The sequence below is a fragment of the Arabidopsis thaliana genome, chromosome 3, assembly GCF_000001735.4.
Source record: "Arabidopsis thaliana chromosome 3, partial sequence".
In the NCBI taxonomy this organism is placed as follows: domain Eukaryota; kingdom Viridiplantae; phylum Streptophyta; class Magnoliopsida; order Brassicales; family Brassicaceae; genus Arabidopsis; species Arabidopsis thaliana.
This window is the reverse complement of record NC_003074.8, coordinates 17,915,234-17,929,246: the sequence shown is the minus strand read 5'-3', so window position 1 is coordinate 17,929,246 and position 14,013 is coordinate 17,915,234. Positions and strand designations below refer to the sequence as shown.

The 14,013-nt window shown below is 37.4% G+C and overlaps 4 protein-coding genes across 7 annotated transcripts; 1 reads left to right on the top strand and 3 right to left on the bottom strand.

Moving 5' to 3' along the window:
• The first annotated feature begins 966 nt into the window (after nucleotides 1-966).
• AT3G48410 (alpha/beta-Hydrolases superfamily protein) lies at nucleotides 967-5,696 on the top strand. 2 transcript variants are annotated; one of them, NM_001339368.1, is made up of 5 exons: nucleotides 967-1,237; nucleotides 2,026-2,288; nucleotides 2,412-2,623; nucleotides 2,759-3,023; nucleotides 3,135-5,625. In NM_001339368.1, the coding sequence occupies exons 1-5, from the start codon at nucleotides 1,021-1,023 to the stop codon at nucleotides 3,459-3,461; spliced, it is 1,284 nt and encodes a 427-aa protein (NP_001325962.1). In that variant the 5' UTR covers nucleotides 967-1,020; the 3' UTR covers nucleotides 3,462-5,625. The 2 variants fall into 2 exon arrangements, with proteins under 2 accessions (NP_001325962.1, NP_190412.1); NM_114700.3 differs by having other exon boundaries at nucleotides 1,059-1,237; nucleotides 3,135-5,696.
• On the bottom strand, nucleotides 3,658-5,569 carry AT3G48400 (Cysteine/Histidine-rich C1 domain family protein; the record flags this gene model as incomplete). The annotated part of the gene is made up of 2 exons (NM_148862.1): nucleotides 3,658-3,768; nucleotides 3,821-5,569. The coding sequence occupies 2 exons, from the start codon at nucleotides 5,567-5,569 to the stop codon at nucleotides 3,658-3,660; spliced, it is 1,860 nt and encodes a 619-aa protein (NP_680115.1).
• A 54-nt stretch (nucleotides 5,697-5,750) lies between the features above and the next one.
• Nucleotides 5,751-8,452, bottom strand: AT3G48390 (MA3 domain-containing protein). Its single transcript, NM_114699.5, has 3 exons — nucleotides 8,217-8,452; nucleotides 7,889-7,973; nucleotides 5,751-7,793 (listed from the first exon to the last, which is right to left on the bottom strand). Exons 2-3 carry the CDS (start codon nucleotides 7,971-7,973, stop codon nucleotides 5,977-5,979), a joined length of 1,902 nt encoding a protein of 633 aa, NP_190411.1. The 5' UTR covers nucleotides 8,217-8,452; the 3' UTR covers nucleotides 5,751-5,976.
• Nucleotides 8,453-8,931: 479 nt separating this feature from the next.
• On the bottom strand, nucleotides 8,932-12,831 carry AT3G48380 (Peptidase C78, ubiquitin fold modifier-specific peptidase 1/ 2). 3 transcript variants are annotated; one of them, NM_001203103.1, is made up of 14 exons: nucleotides 12,605-12,831; nucleotides 11,999-12,355; nucleotides 11,645-11,913; nucleotides 11,459-11,546; nucleotides 11,180-11,355; nucleotides 10,956-11,046; nucleotides 10,573-10,695; nucleotides 10,439-10,486; nucleotides 10,279-10,355; nucleotides 9,919-10,007; nucleotides 9,727-9,838; nucleotides 9,539-9,641; nucleotides 9,399-9,474; nucleotides 9,013-9,325 (listed from the first exon to the last, which is right to left on the bottom strand). In NM_001203103.1, exons 1-14 carry the CDS (start codon nucleotides 12,777-12,779, stop codon nucleotides 9,148-9,150), a joined length of 1,962 nt encoding a protein of 653 aa, NP_001190032.1. In that variant the 5' UTR covers nucleotides 12,780-12,831; the 3' UTR covers nucleotides 9,013-9,147. The 3 variants fall into 3 exon arrangements, with proteins under 3 accessions (NP_680114.1, NP_001190032.1, NP_974402.1); NM_148861.4 differs by lacking the exon at nucleotides 9,399-9,474 and having other exon boundaries at nucleotides 8,932-9,377; NM_202673.1 differs by lacking the exon at nucleotides 9,399-9,474 and having other exon boundaries at nucleotides 9,017-9,377; nucleotides 11,195-11,355; nucleotides 12,605-12,823.
• Between the last annotated feature and the right edge of the window lie 1,182 nt (nucleotides 12,832-14,013).

The window sequence follows — 14,013 nt, the reverse complement described above, 5'->3', positions numbered from 1 at the left end:
ACAAACACCACAACGTTATCTGTCGTTAACATAATCGATAACAGACGTTAGCAGACGTTATTCATTCCGTTATTATCCAAAACGACGTTGTTTTGTGCTTAAACACAAACCGCAAAATCCCAATTCGATTTTTTAATCTCTAAATCTCAGAAACCCCCAAATCTTCAAATCCCTAAATTTCCAAATCGATTTTTCAGTTTCAAGCTTTTATCTTTGTTTTCCTCTTTATGTTCTGAGATCTAGAGTTTTTCTAGATTTCCTTGTTCTCACTCTTAATTCTCTTTGTGTCTTTCTGAGATTAGTCATCGGTTAAGCAATTTCAAGGTAAGGGGGTTCTAAGTTTCTTAGATTTTTCTTCTTCTTTGGGATACAAAATCTGGGGTAATCAAGAGAAGCTCAATGGATGAGTAGAAGAAAATCTCTGCTTTTAGTGTTAACAATGGTGGTTTCTCGGAATCGACGTGTGTTTTAGACTTTTAAAAATCAAATTGAGATCTTGTGATTTGTGTTAAGTACAAAACAACGTCGTTTTGAGTAATAACGAAATGATTAACGCCTGTTATCGGTTCTGTAAACGACAGAAAACGTCGCGGTGTTTTTGGCTTTGTCAACGTTTTTATATGTATAAAATGACCGGTCAACGTTTTTGTCATGTTTTATTTGGAAACATACAAAATTCACGTATTAAATGACCAATTTTGAAAGTTGGCGTACTAAACAACATTTTTCTCTATTTGTTAATATAATTTTATTTTGTTTATAACCTCGGTAAAAACATTTTACGGGTCCGTCATTAGCTATATTTATAATTGAGGAAAAGTTGTATGCACAACACAATATCAAGATTGGTTTTTGGGTTTCCCATTATTCTTCGAATTGTCCAAGCTCCTATCGCAATTTCTCGATATGTTCCTAGAAGATTGATGCTTTAGAGTTTTCTCATATAAATTTTGCAACCACTGATAAGCTTTCACTATTTTAATACAAAAATATATTAAAACCAGTTTAATCATTAATTTCATGTTTATATATAAGGACAAAAAAATCATAAAGAAGTTAGCTCTCAAACAAAGATATTGCTACTGCCTCACCAAATTTTCCTCCGGAAAGAGAGTGAGAAAATTTCCAAGAGAAAGAGGAGAGAGAATGGCTGGAGAAGAAATAGAGAGGGAGAAGAAATCTGCAGCATCTGCAAGAACTCACACCAGAAACAACACTCAACAAAGTTCTTCTTCTGGTAACTAAAAAATCTCGGTTATGTTTTTTTCATCTTTCTTATGTTCTTGTTTATGTTCGATCTCACTTTTGCAATAAAATCTGAGACTATCTCTCTTTTGCTAAGCTGAGAATAATTATGGAAGTTGAAAAAAGACATCTATCTTTAACTGATGTGTAGAGCTCACAATTTCTTGCTTGGATGGGATGATTGATGGAATTAGATCAGAACGCTAGTCTTGTTTGTTCGCTAATTGTTTGTTCATTTAACATTTTAGTCCAAATTGAACCAAACCAATCGGTTAGTTTTGATCGGACCAAATTTGATTTTGACAAAAACTGTAATTGATTTTACAAATGTAAACAGAGAATCATTTCAGTTTCGATTCAGATATTTTAGTTCAGTTCAATTCATTAAAGTTGATACGGTTTCTTGGTAACACCAACTTAGACTTTAAAGCATGGGTAGTGCTCTATGCATCTTTTTAAGTAAATAAATATATTTGGGATGTCAGAAGAAAAGAAGTAATACTTTTTGGTTAAAACTAGAATAATGTGTGTGTTTTTTTTTACCTTTTTAATAAAAAATTTCTGTATAGTTTTCACAGAGTTATCCCCTTTTGTCTTTGAATAATCTCATGTTATGAAATTAATTCTCTAATCATAATTTCATAAACCAATGAATTAATTAAAGAGTCAAAATTCTCGTAACAAATATATATATTAATAAAACCGCTTAATGGGCTGGTCTAATGGGCCGAAAACGGTTTACTAAATGGTCTTAGAAGACTTGTTTCTTCAATTATGAAGGTTATCTGAAAACGCTTCTCCTGGTAACGTTCGTCGGAGTTTTAGCATGGGTTTATCAAACAATCCAACCACCACCCGCCAAAATCGTCGGCTCTCCCGGTGGACCCACCGTGACATCACCGAGGATCAAACTGAGAGACGGAAGACATCTGGCTTACACAGAATTCGGAATCCCTAGAGACGAAGCCAAGTTCAAGATCATAAACATCCACGGCTTCGATTCTTGTATGCGAGACTCGCATTTCGCCAATTTCTTATCGCCGGTAAGTTTTCCGGCCAAATCTAACATCACCCATTTGTTGAATCATCGATAGCATGTAGAAAAAATGTCAAAATTTGTGTCTTTTAGTGAAGCTAATGGGGAAAAATGGTGTCTTTGTGCTTAGGCTCTTGTGGAGGAATTGAGGATATACATTGTGTCTTTTGATCGTCCTGGTTATGGAGAGAGTGATCCTAACCTGAATGGGTCACCAAGAAGCATAGCATTGGATATAGAAGAGCTTGCTGATGGGTTAGGACTAGGACCTCAGTTCTATCTCTTTGGTTACTCCATGGGTGGTGAAATTACATGGGCATGCCTTAACTACATTCCTCACAGGTACTGCATTTGAATCTGTCTTATTGGTTTTGGAAATGTTTTCGATGTATCGAGAAAGCTATTAACTTTGATCTTGAAACAATAGCTAAGATGTGTTGTGAAATGTGTTTTTTTGGTTATGGACTTTGTTTACAGGTTAGCAGGAGCTGCCCTTGTAGCTCCAGCGATTAACTATTGGTGGAGAAACTTACCGGGAGATTTAACAAGAGAAGCTTTCTCTCTTATGCATCCTGCAGATCAATGGTCACTTCGAGTAGCTCATTATGCTCCTTGGCTTACATATTGGTGGAACACTCAGAAATGGTTCCCAATCTCCAATGTGATTGCCGGTAATCCCATTATTTTCTCACGTCAGGACATGGAGATCTTGTCGAAGCTCGGATTCGTCAATCCAAATCGGGTACAAGCACATCTATAGACGTTCAGTTTCCATATCATAAGTTTCATACCTCTACAATGAGAAGATGATTTGGAATCATATGATGTGTATATTCCTTTTTTTTTGTTCCAGGCATACATAAGACAACAAGGTGAATATGTAAGCTTACACCGAGATTTGAATGTCGCATTTTCAAGCTGGGAGTTTGATCCGTTAGACCTTCAAGATCCGTTCCCGAACAACAATGGCTCAGTTCACGTATGGAATGGCGATGAGGATAAGTTTGTGCCAGTAAAGCTTCAACGGTATGTCGCGTCAAAGCTGCCATGGATTCGTTACCATGAAATATCTGGATCAGGACATTTTGTACCATTTGTGGAAGGTATGACTGATAAGATCATCAAGTCACTTTTGGTTGGGGAAGAAGATGTAAGTGAGAGTAGAGAAGCCTCTGTTTAAGTCAATGTGGTTTTTAAGAATAATTAATTGCTTGCAATGCTAAACTAGTTATGATCAACAATCAAATCAAAGCAACTTTAGTCGTTAATACAAGTGTACTAATGTCTCAAATGAAAGGGCTGGCGGCATTTACGGGAGCAAATGTAGACATCAACGCATAGATTACAATTAACAACATTGCAATTATTCCAAGCCTTTAGAATGAAGCGATCTTTACATCGAGAATGGCATTGGTCGCAGAATGGTCGAGAACTCTTGCTGTTAGGAACAACTTCATACTCACGTCCATCGACATTAATGTTCCGCCCTGGCATGAGACGCGAGAAGTCTCCCAGTACACACTTGACATGTAAAGTTACCCCGCAGTCATAACAAGTGTAGAACCATTTCTTTGGATCGGTTTCTGTTTCGCATATGTCACACCAATATTTGTTATCCTTAATCACATCATCTTCGCCGTGGCATAGAGAAAGAGGATGCTCGTCGTAGCAATGTTTTACCGTTTTAGGTAAATTAGCACAGTAGAAATCCAAATCAAAGTCACAAGTATCACAACATAGTACTCTAGGTTTCACCACTTTGTTGTGACACGAACGACATGACTTGCCTTGCCTTCTGTAGTAATATAACGGATGTGAATGACCATCATGGAGCAATGGTTCTGACATCGAACCGCAATGCACATCTAGAATCCAATCACCAGAAACGTATCTAAAACCATTGGAGATTGTTCTACAAGCATCACACTCAAACCAATTCCTAGAAGAATCTTTACCTCCTGTGTGTAACGTAAATGGTTTGTTGTTGAACACATGCCTTTTCTTTCGAGGGAGATTTGCACATGTTTCATGAAGAACATAATCACATTGACCACAACTGTAGCTAGGATCTGACGATAGAGGAAGGACACATGCTTGGCAACGTGTGATTTCATCATGTTGAGTGATGATACCATTCTTGTTGAGCATCAAATTATGTTTTTCATGGCTGAAATGTTTTATCGTGTTGTCATCAACCACCTCGAATGGCGCGGTATCTTGCTCACTATCTTCAGGAGTCCCTTCGAGTTCTATTCCGTCCCATACATCATCTTTCATTGCACATTGTGGATGAACAACATAGTTGGGACAAAGAGAGCAAGAATAACCTCCGTAGTATCCATTAACACTTTGACGACATACTCCACATTCTGAATACTGAAGACCAAGATGATGCGTGAGAGAGATGCGATGATCATGACGATTGATGTTAATGACGCGAGGTAAATCGATGCATTTCCGATGGATTAAGTAACCACATCCAAGACAAAAGTAAGGACATCCATCACCTTTCATTCCACAAGCATTGCAAATAAACTTAACTTGTCTAGGCAAGAGAGTTAGCGTATGCTCGTGAGTCTTAAGATGTTCTATAGCAAGCGGTGGAGGATTTATCGCACAATAAACACAGATGCTGAAGTTGCAAACGGAACAATGATAAATCAAGTGATCTGATACGTCATCACACAAAAGACAAGTCTTTTGAGCGCTATCAGGTAGCGACTCAGATCCGAAAAGCTCGAGAGTGTGATTAGTATGAGAAGAATGGTGGACCTCCCGCGATATATTTATGCATTCGACGTGGAAATACACATCACACTCAAGACAAACGTAAGGATACATACCAAAAACTGTTTTCTTGCAAACTCCACAATGATCTTTCTTCACTTGCTTCTCCAAAAGAACAAGTGAATGGTTATGACATTTGGGATTTTCAATAGCAGCAAGTGGAGGTAGTTGTTTTCTCGCACAAGCTATATCGATATTAAAGGCGCATATCCAACAATGATACGTAGGACCAAACAAGAAAGCTCCACAAAAAGCACACGTACCACTTCCCCTGTAGTCGATTAAGCAGAGCGGATGCTCGAGATGGGAAGGATGATTGATCTCCGGTAATGATTCGCCACATTCTTTGTGATACCAAACATGGTTACAATCAGAGTCATTGCAACGGTAGCCACTATAGATAGGTGAGGTTTGCTTGCAACCGCGGCAACGACCATTTATAAACCTTGATGAATGGTATAATGGATGCTTGTGAATCGGTAAATCTACTGATCTCTCCATTGTGCTTTTGTGATTCAGATCTCTTTCTTTCTTTTTAGTCAACCCTTGTTTTTTTTTGTCATGTCTTGTGTGGTGTTTTTGAGATGTTTAATATATATGCGCGTTGAATAAACAAATGATAAGCTACATCACAACACCATCGAATATGAGGCTATAATGTTCAATTATTTGAATAATATATGGATTAAATTTCTTTTGATTGAAATATTTGCAAACATTATTAGTAACCAATTGTATGAATAATTGGTGGGGAAGTTTCAGAGAACATATGCATGTGACGTTTATAAAAACCTATGTAAAAAGTACATAGAATGATCTTTCGTCGGAAACAAGTACAAAGAACAGTTTGAAGAACACCCAAAACCAACCAACTCCATATTTCTATATATGTAGAGACTCAGAATCAGTCAAGAATCTGTAGAACACCCAAAATCGCGGTGTAGCCAACCGTTCTCTTCAGCGTGCGCAACATACGAGTTAAATTTCTCTTCTGCATTTGGAATATCCAAAGATAAGTCATCAAGACTATCTTTGACTCGACCAAACCCTTTTGTCATTTGGTTAGTAGTAATGATCCCTTCAGCAAAACACTCCTGCAAGAGATTAAGCATCCGATCGTTCTTCTTCTCCATTGCCATTACCAAAGCCTTCTTAACCACCTCGTGGTTAAAAAACGGCATTCCTAGATCGCGTATGCATCGACAAGCCTCTGATATTACTCCTCCTACTTCGTATTCTTCTAGAAGTTTCCAGATCTTGTCTTTAGCGTCTTCCACTGCCCAGCCCGTTCCCCCACCCCAGCTTCTCAGGAGTCTTTCTCCTGCGTGTCGAGCGGATATCAGAGACCGAGCTGAGCGGATGGTTTCGCTTCCGGTTGATTTTGGCGGTAAGCTGTTTGAGATCTCTTCGAGATTAAGCGGAGCCAAGACATCATCGATCACAGCTCTAGCTAGAAACAGAGCAAGCTCGTCTGATGCTGCTAAGATGTCTAATGCTGTATCTTCTGCGGATTCGAGGAGCATGATGAAACCATTTATGAAGTCTTCTGTTGAGAACATCTCCATGTGAAGAGAAGCGAGAAAAACAGAAGCCATTTCTTTCTCTTTGTTCTTCCTATCCATAGCAAGAGTGATGAGTTTCTTCAAGAATACCGGGTTATATTCGGGTAATCCTAAATCTTCAAGACTGCGGATTAGCTCGGGGATATCATCAGAAAGGAAATACTCTTGAATTATGGTCTCTGCATCCTTCTTGAACCGCCTTAGATTTTCGCTGCCCCCATTTTGATCAGAGCGTTCTTTAAACGAATCTTCGTCGAGCCAACCTCCTATTATAGCCTTGGGAACTATTGACTCAAACAGAGTTTTAGCAGATGGGATGTCAAGAGAAAGATCATCAAGACTATCTGCTACTCGGGAGAACCCTTTCGCCATTTGACTCGAACTAATGAGACCTTCTTCTGTAGCTTCTTTCAACAATTTTAGTATCAGCGGCTCGGATGTTCGGGACTCCATCACTAGAACCAAACCACTCTTCACGATCTCGTGATGGAAAAACGAGACACCTAACTCCCTGATGCATCTACAAGCTTCACGAGTGTCACCATTCTCTACATATTCATTCAAAAATTCAGATATCTTTCTCTTTGTTTCTTCTACCGTAATGTGAGTACTCCCACCCCATTTTGTCTCCACTAGCTCTGCGTGGTGAGGAGCAGAGAGATAGCTATTTTCTGAAACTAAGATAACCTGAAACCCTTGAGAGGAATGCGGTAGAGTCTTCTTTGCTCTAGCCAGAAAAACGGGGGGAAGAATTTCATCGACGATGGCCCGGGCAATAAACAAAGCAAGTACATTAACAGCATCAGGTATGTCCAAAGCAAGATCACCAACGGACTCAAGCAGTCTAATAAACCCAACCCTGATTTGATCAGGTGAAACAACAAGAGCGTACAACCGCGAGAGTAACACCGAAGCCTTCTCCTTCTCCTTATTGCCCCTGTCCATGGCCATGGAAACAAGCCTCTTGACAAAATAAGGATGGTATTCGCTCAAACCAAGATCCATAAGGTCAGAAGCAGCCACTTCAACATCCCCAGAGCTAAAGTATTCATCGATGATGGAAACTACTTCTCTTTTGTAATCTTCCAAAGGGTTAAACACAGGGGAACCAACAAGTGCATAAGGTTCCTCTCCAGTATCACAAGTATGATCTTTATCATCATCTGTTGAAACGTACAAATATAAGCTTCATGTTTGAAAAGCAAGACAAGAAGAAGGGAAGTATAAATTTACTAAGAAAATTGAATAAAGTATTAACCTTTCTTGACAGCAAACAGAGGAGGAGACTCTAGAGCCAGTTTCGTCTGTTGTGCATTCATCACAAACCACTCCCTCGTTGCCATCTAAACACGTTCAAGATTTATGAATGATTTAGAAAACAAATCCGAAAACAACAAGTTAAGAGCAAAACAGAACACAACAATCTACATTCTAGAACAAATAACATTATAGCTTGGCTTCATAACATTAATTAAACAGAAAAATAACACGAAACAACACTACCTCTAAGTTACAAACACACTGGTTTGTATAATATCAAAGAAGCAACATATAAAACCTAAATCCAGTAATAGAATTATACATACCAGTGATTAATTCGAAACGAATCCAAACTAATCGAACGAACTCTTCTGTACTTGGCTTCGGATCTCAAGCCAAGACAGGAAGAAGAAGAAGAAGCTATCAGAACTCCGCAGGTAAGTAATAAAAATTTCCACCAGAGTCTTAGAAGATTCAAATGTCGCCGATTTCTAAGTTCGACGAGACTATAAATACTAGTCGATGAGAGAGAATCGGCGATTTACAAAATTGGAAAAAGGAAAAACAAATAAAAAGTAAAGGGAAGGTACACGTCATCATATAAGGCTTTTTAAATTGTGGAGAAGCCATTAAATGTAATTTAATTCTAAATCAAACACTATACTTTTTATTAGTTCAGATAGGTCCTAATTAGTTTTACTGGTTGACGTGTTTTGAAATATCTTCTTTTTCCAAAGAAGTTTTCTTACAGACATTCAATCCAAATAAATCGAATTTTATATATATACATATATTTTTCAATACCCATAGCCATTATTTCTCTTAAAAGAATCCAATTAGAATTTAGGCATTCTATACAAATATTAGGCTAAATGTGGGGGTTTTGTGTAGTTTTGTAAGTTTTGGTAATTATCTATTTCTGTTGATTCTATTCCACGTGCTCTACACTCCCGCACGTAATCGTTCCTATCGCTGCTTTTTTCCATTCTTATCCAAAAGTTTTTACAAATTTACCAAAACTACCCCTCAATGCCATGCAATGAGAAAAAAGGTTTCCATTGGACTTTGCCAAACGATTCATCTAACAAGAAGTAACACCGAATCTAAAAGCCGGACATTAATTTCAATATGGTTTATTTATTCGACTGAAATTCAAATTTCTTGAAAACTCCATTTTTTGCACTATCAGGAGACCAGAGCAGGCTAAAACTGTGATAAGAAAAAAAGTAATTGTTGTTACATGTAGGAAAATGATAATTAAACCATGTTGGGACGTTGAGGAAGAAGAAGATTGTAAAACTTGTTGTGCAAGAAAAAGCTTTTTCCTTTGCTATCAACAGCTTTTTTCCACCCACACCAACCACCATTGACGATCTTCTTGTGATCTTCACTTCCTGTATAATGCGGATCCAGGATCAGGAACGCGCAATCCCCGCTTCCTTCATCGTAATCCACTCCCAATAGCGTGTATGCAAGAACCCCACCTCCTGCAAGTAAAACCAATTCACAATACAAAGTTTAAAAGATTAAACGGATCCTTCTTATAGGTTTCTTTAAACCGCATTAAAGACTGGTCCACTGATCCTTTATATATAGGGTCTACGCTTTCACTTATGCTATAATATCAGAGTGATTTGGCTTGACTTACCAATCATTATTGGAGTTCCTTGGTTCTCAAAGTGCATAGCTAACTCCCGGCATTTCTCTGGGAGCTCTGATCCGGATCTGAAGTTCATAATTTTGCAACTTACCTGCAAATAAAAGACATTACGAGCTTCTCAACATCAAGTTCAGAGCAGGAGACTTACACCAAGAAGTTAAGAGCAGAAGACTTACACCAAGAAGTTTATCCAACACAAAGCTTAACTCTATGGCACCAATCCATTCACGCGATCCTACAAACGAAGGATCCTTGTCACCTATTTCCACGAGTGTCTGCTGTATTTCCCTGAGAATCCAGAAAAATACTTAGCGAATCGAGGAAAGAGGAGCTCTGATTTATATTCATGAGAAACAGAAGTTTCATACCTATGTGAAGGTACAGATATGGATGTGTAGTGTTGAAGTCTGAACCACGAGATAATAGTTTGCAATGATCGGTAAGCACATCCCCATCCCTAGCACGGCAAGTGAAAATTAGTGTTAGATGTTGAGAAGGTATTTCTAGTTTTCTAAAATACAATAGAAATACTTGAAGCGCAACAAACTATCATGCCAATAATCATTTACGAACTCCAGTTTCCGGTATGAATGCAGTAAAAGATTCTAATAAATTAGCACAGAGCCTTTAATCCCTAGTTTCTGCTTTAGTTTTGTTTCACTCCACACGTCATCAGCAATCTACTTTTACAGTGTTTTAAAACCATGGAAGAATGAGAAATGATATACCGAGTCATCAAAGCCATCCTGAAGATAATGATAATACTCATAAGAACCTTGGATAATAGATGCCACACCCTCCGAAACTGCATAACATTGCAAATTCAATAAACGAATCGAGAGACCGAAGGATGAACAACGGAAACAAAGGCATACAAATAGTACTAACCTCCGCTGCTAGGGATTCCAATATGCACATCTTTGAGCAAGGTGGAACCTGGCATTTGCCCATGCAACTTAACAATTAGAACCACGGCAAATATTGAGACACAGAGAGAAAATTAAGAAAACAGGCAAACCTACCCCTTCTGTTCATGTTACTCTTTGAGTCATCATTCACAGACAAATCCAAGGCATTAGCAATTCTTAAAAGAGGGCGATCCAGTGGCAGACCAAGCCTCAAGTGTAGCAATTTTCTAACATCGACTGCAAAGAAAGTATAGAGGTAGAACCATATAACAAATATCATAAATCACATAAGGGTTGAGGCTGCAATAAGAGTTTACAAAGGATCACAGTTTTGTGTGGAGGTAATGGTTCTAAGACACTGCAGAATGATAAGTTTGCTACACAATTTATTACTCATGAACTGTGATGTATTAAGTAAGTTTGCAACTAAAAGTTCTGAATCTTGCAGATAGAATTATCTACCCAGCATAGTCTTCTAACATAACTACAATTATTACCTTGCTTCATTTCTGTCTCTCCGTAGTTGAGCTCGTACATACTTGTTATTGGATGTAATACCCCGGGTGGATTAAAGTGATATATACGCAACTGTAAGAGCAAAGAAATTTTAAAACATAAACCAAAAAGGTGAGAAATTGCAAAATAAAACTAAAACCATCTCATCTCACCAAGGAAAATATTGCTTGAGATATAAATTATGTTAGATAAGTAGAAGAAAAACCTGAGGATGTTCCACCAAGAGGTGTGGTAAGATAATCTTCTTCAGGGAATATAACTGATCAACCAAAGCAGGAATAACTAAATTTGAGACTGCGTGCATAAGTGGAAGATCCTTGGGTGCATAAGTAAGTACATCAAGATTCAAATCAACAACAATGAGCCTTGCTTCTTCCATAGCTGTAGAAATGTAAAAAAAATAAGATATGAGAACATGGTACAAAAGTATTCTTAGTACCACGAACATATGCTTGATAAAATAATCTATATTTCAAGTGTTTACCTGGAAAATATTCTGCAACAGGGGCACCAGAGGTTGGAAGTTTTTCAGATCTATTAAGCAGAACAGATATGTGGATTTTATCTGCATTCTAAGAAGAAGAAATTTCAGGGGAGGAGAAACAACAATAAAAACACGTGGTAGGGATACAAACAGCGCTATGAAATAAAAAGATCTCAGTTTACTTACCTCAGCCGAATTTACTGCTGGAGCAGTTTTGTTATTCAGACACAAATGTGAGCATGACAACATCTTAATGTCAGATACTTGGTCAGCAGAAGGAAGACGATTAATGTTTGATGCATCAGCACCAAAACCCAAATCTTTACCACGGAGGACGACTGGCTTTGGAACGCCTCCAGAAGCTTTCTTTAAGGTCTCAGCTATGTATACAACATATGGTTCTTTAAACTGAGTAATAACTGCATCAATTGCATCTGAAAACTTCTCCTTCGAATCTAGAAAAAGGATACCAATAAACTTGAGAAAAAGAACACATGCAACCAAAAACTGAAGATAAATAACAGAAATTTAAAATCATACCAGAGGGCGAGCTTGCAGGATAATAAAATGGCAACTTGATTGGAAGCTCACAGTGAAGCAAACAACCGTTCTCCCATAAATACTTTCCAGACTTATCCTCATACACAACAGAACCAACAGGCTCAAGTTTCGTTGTGTTTTCACTTTTAGAGATGAAAAAGTGAATGGTACCAGTGCCTACATCGCAACTAGCCCCAACTATCTTTTCATCATCTAACTCTCCACCTTCAGATAAATGCTTTCGCAATCTACGAGCAGCTCGAACCGCCTCAAATGCGCTTTTCTCAGCATCAGAATCTCCAATTATCAGACCTCCAATGACTTCAAAACCTTTTGGTAACAACTTCCGGAGATCATCTGCATACAAATCCCAAAAGAGCTATCTTTGTGAACAATCAATGGCCTAATAATAATCATTAAAAGACAAGTTTTAAGATGGCTACTTTGTTTTTTCTTAATTCCTCACTCTATAACAACAGTTACAAAACAATTTGATCCATAAATAAAAATTTCAACTTTCGTAAATAAAGAACATGATTCATGCAATTGAACATTCTGATTCTGTTAATTGACATAATATAAGTGTAGAAACGGGTTTCTCCTTACCAGATTCTTGCTGGAAATCAGGAGAGTGATGGATACATCGGAAAGTGGAGACGACGGTGAAAGGCGGGAAAAATGGGGAACCAATGAGCCATTGGAGAGTTCCAGGATGGTTCGGTGAGAGAAGCAGCTTTTGGCAAAGGACTCGTACGGTCGCTGTCTCGCTCGAAGGAACCATCTCGGATCCAAAACCAAACAGGCAAAATCAGTTTTGTTAACTTTCCGTTCGATGACTACTCGTGTTCGTGAGACTTATTTGACTATGTGGCGACCATTATATGGGCCTAGCCCAATATAGAGTCATATAAGCCCATATAAGTGGTTTATTATCCTTTATGAAAACAATATTAACATGTTTCATGTATTTGATGATTTAGTTTTGTCATTTGATATTGTGAGAGGACAGTAGTTGAATGAAATGAACACCAAATTAACAGTCTTCCAAAATTAACAGAACTATTTTAGATAATACAAATACAAAGGCTTAGGCTGTAAAAAAATAAAAATACTACACATATTCAATGATTAATAAATAAATAAAATAGATTCATTTCTAAGGTCGTAGCCACAAAAGTTTTACTACAATGAAGTTGATTCAAAAGTTAGTCTCATCGTGTCTCGATGTTATATTATTTCTTCTTCTACAAAATTTCATTTTTCAGTCTTTTAACGCTTTGCCACGGGTGTTCTCTTTGCTCACTTCTTCTACTTTGTCACTTCCTCATCTATCCATGAAACAAAAAGATATTGTAAAATATACATACGATATACAAAACAATTAAAATTTCAAAACAATTAAGATATTACATAACAAAAAATAAACTAAAAGAAAAATAGTATACCATAGTGGTCATATGCCTCATATAAACTCGTCGGACGTCGGAGATTGTTGGGTTCAACAAGACATTGTTGGGTTACAATGGTTGTATTGTACAAACTAACTCCCAACTCAATCCAATTAACGGTGTTAACCTAATCCGAGCCAAATTTCTTTTGGGTTACAATGGTTGTATTGTACAAACAAGTTCCATTCACGCTGAAAAACTGTGAAAATATAGTTCCATCTATTCTCATAGTTTTTATTTTTTACTTTTATGAACGGAGACCATTTTGACATTATTCTCTATTATATGGTTTTCCCCAATCCAAATTGGTTACATTTTGACATTCGTATGATTATCCAATATTTTATACATGCAATAACAATGATTTATGAACATAGACATTTGTATGATGATCATGTCATGTAAAGGAATTTAATAGAAATCTCCTTTAACAAATGTGAAGAATCAATTACGAGCATTTAACCGGTCATTTGGACAGAATTCATTAAAAACAAATCTTTTATTTCAAATTATTCATTTGAATTCTTTTAAGTATTGTCTTTTATAGAATGTCCACTCCTTAGATAT

Bases quoted from the DNA above. Each gene is read 5' to 3' on its own strand.
- AT3G48410 (NM_001339368.1), top strand. From the start codon at position 1,021: ATGTTTATATATAAGGACAAAAAAATCATAAAGAAGTTAGCTCTCAAA. The intron at 1,238-2,025 runs GTAACTAAAAAA...TCAATTATGAAG, and splicing joins TCAACAAAGTTCTTCTTCTG to GTTATCTGAAAACGCTTCTC. The intron at 3,024-3,134 runs GTACAAGCACAT...TTTTTGTTCCAG, and splicing joins GATTCGTCAATCCAAATCGG to GCATACATAAGACAACAAGG.
- AT3G48380 (NM_001203103.1), bottom strand. From the start codon at position 12,779: ATGGTTCCTTCGAGCGAGACAGCGACCGTACGAGTCCTTTGCCAAAAG. The intron at 12,356-12,604 runs GTAAGGAGAAAC...ATTTGTATGCAG, and splicing joins TGATTTCCAGCAAGAATCTG to ATGATCTCCGGAAGTTGTTA. The intron at 9,326-9,398 runs GTGAATTGGTTT...CGATGAAGGAAG, and splicing joins AATCTTTTAAACTTTGTATT to CGGGGATTGCGCGTTCCTGA.
- AT3G48390 (NM_114699.5), bottom strand. From the start codon at position 7,973: ATGGCAACGAGGGAGTGGTTTGTGATGAATGCACAACAGACGAAACTG. The intron at 7,794-7,888 runs GTTAATACTTTA...ACGTTTCAACAG, and splicing joins TCTGTTTGCTGTCAAGAAAG to ATGATGATAAAGATCATACT.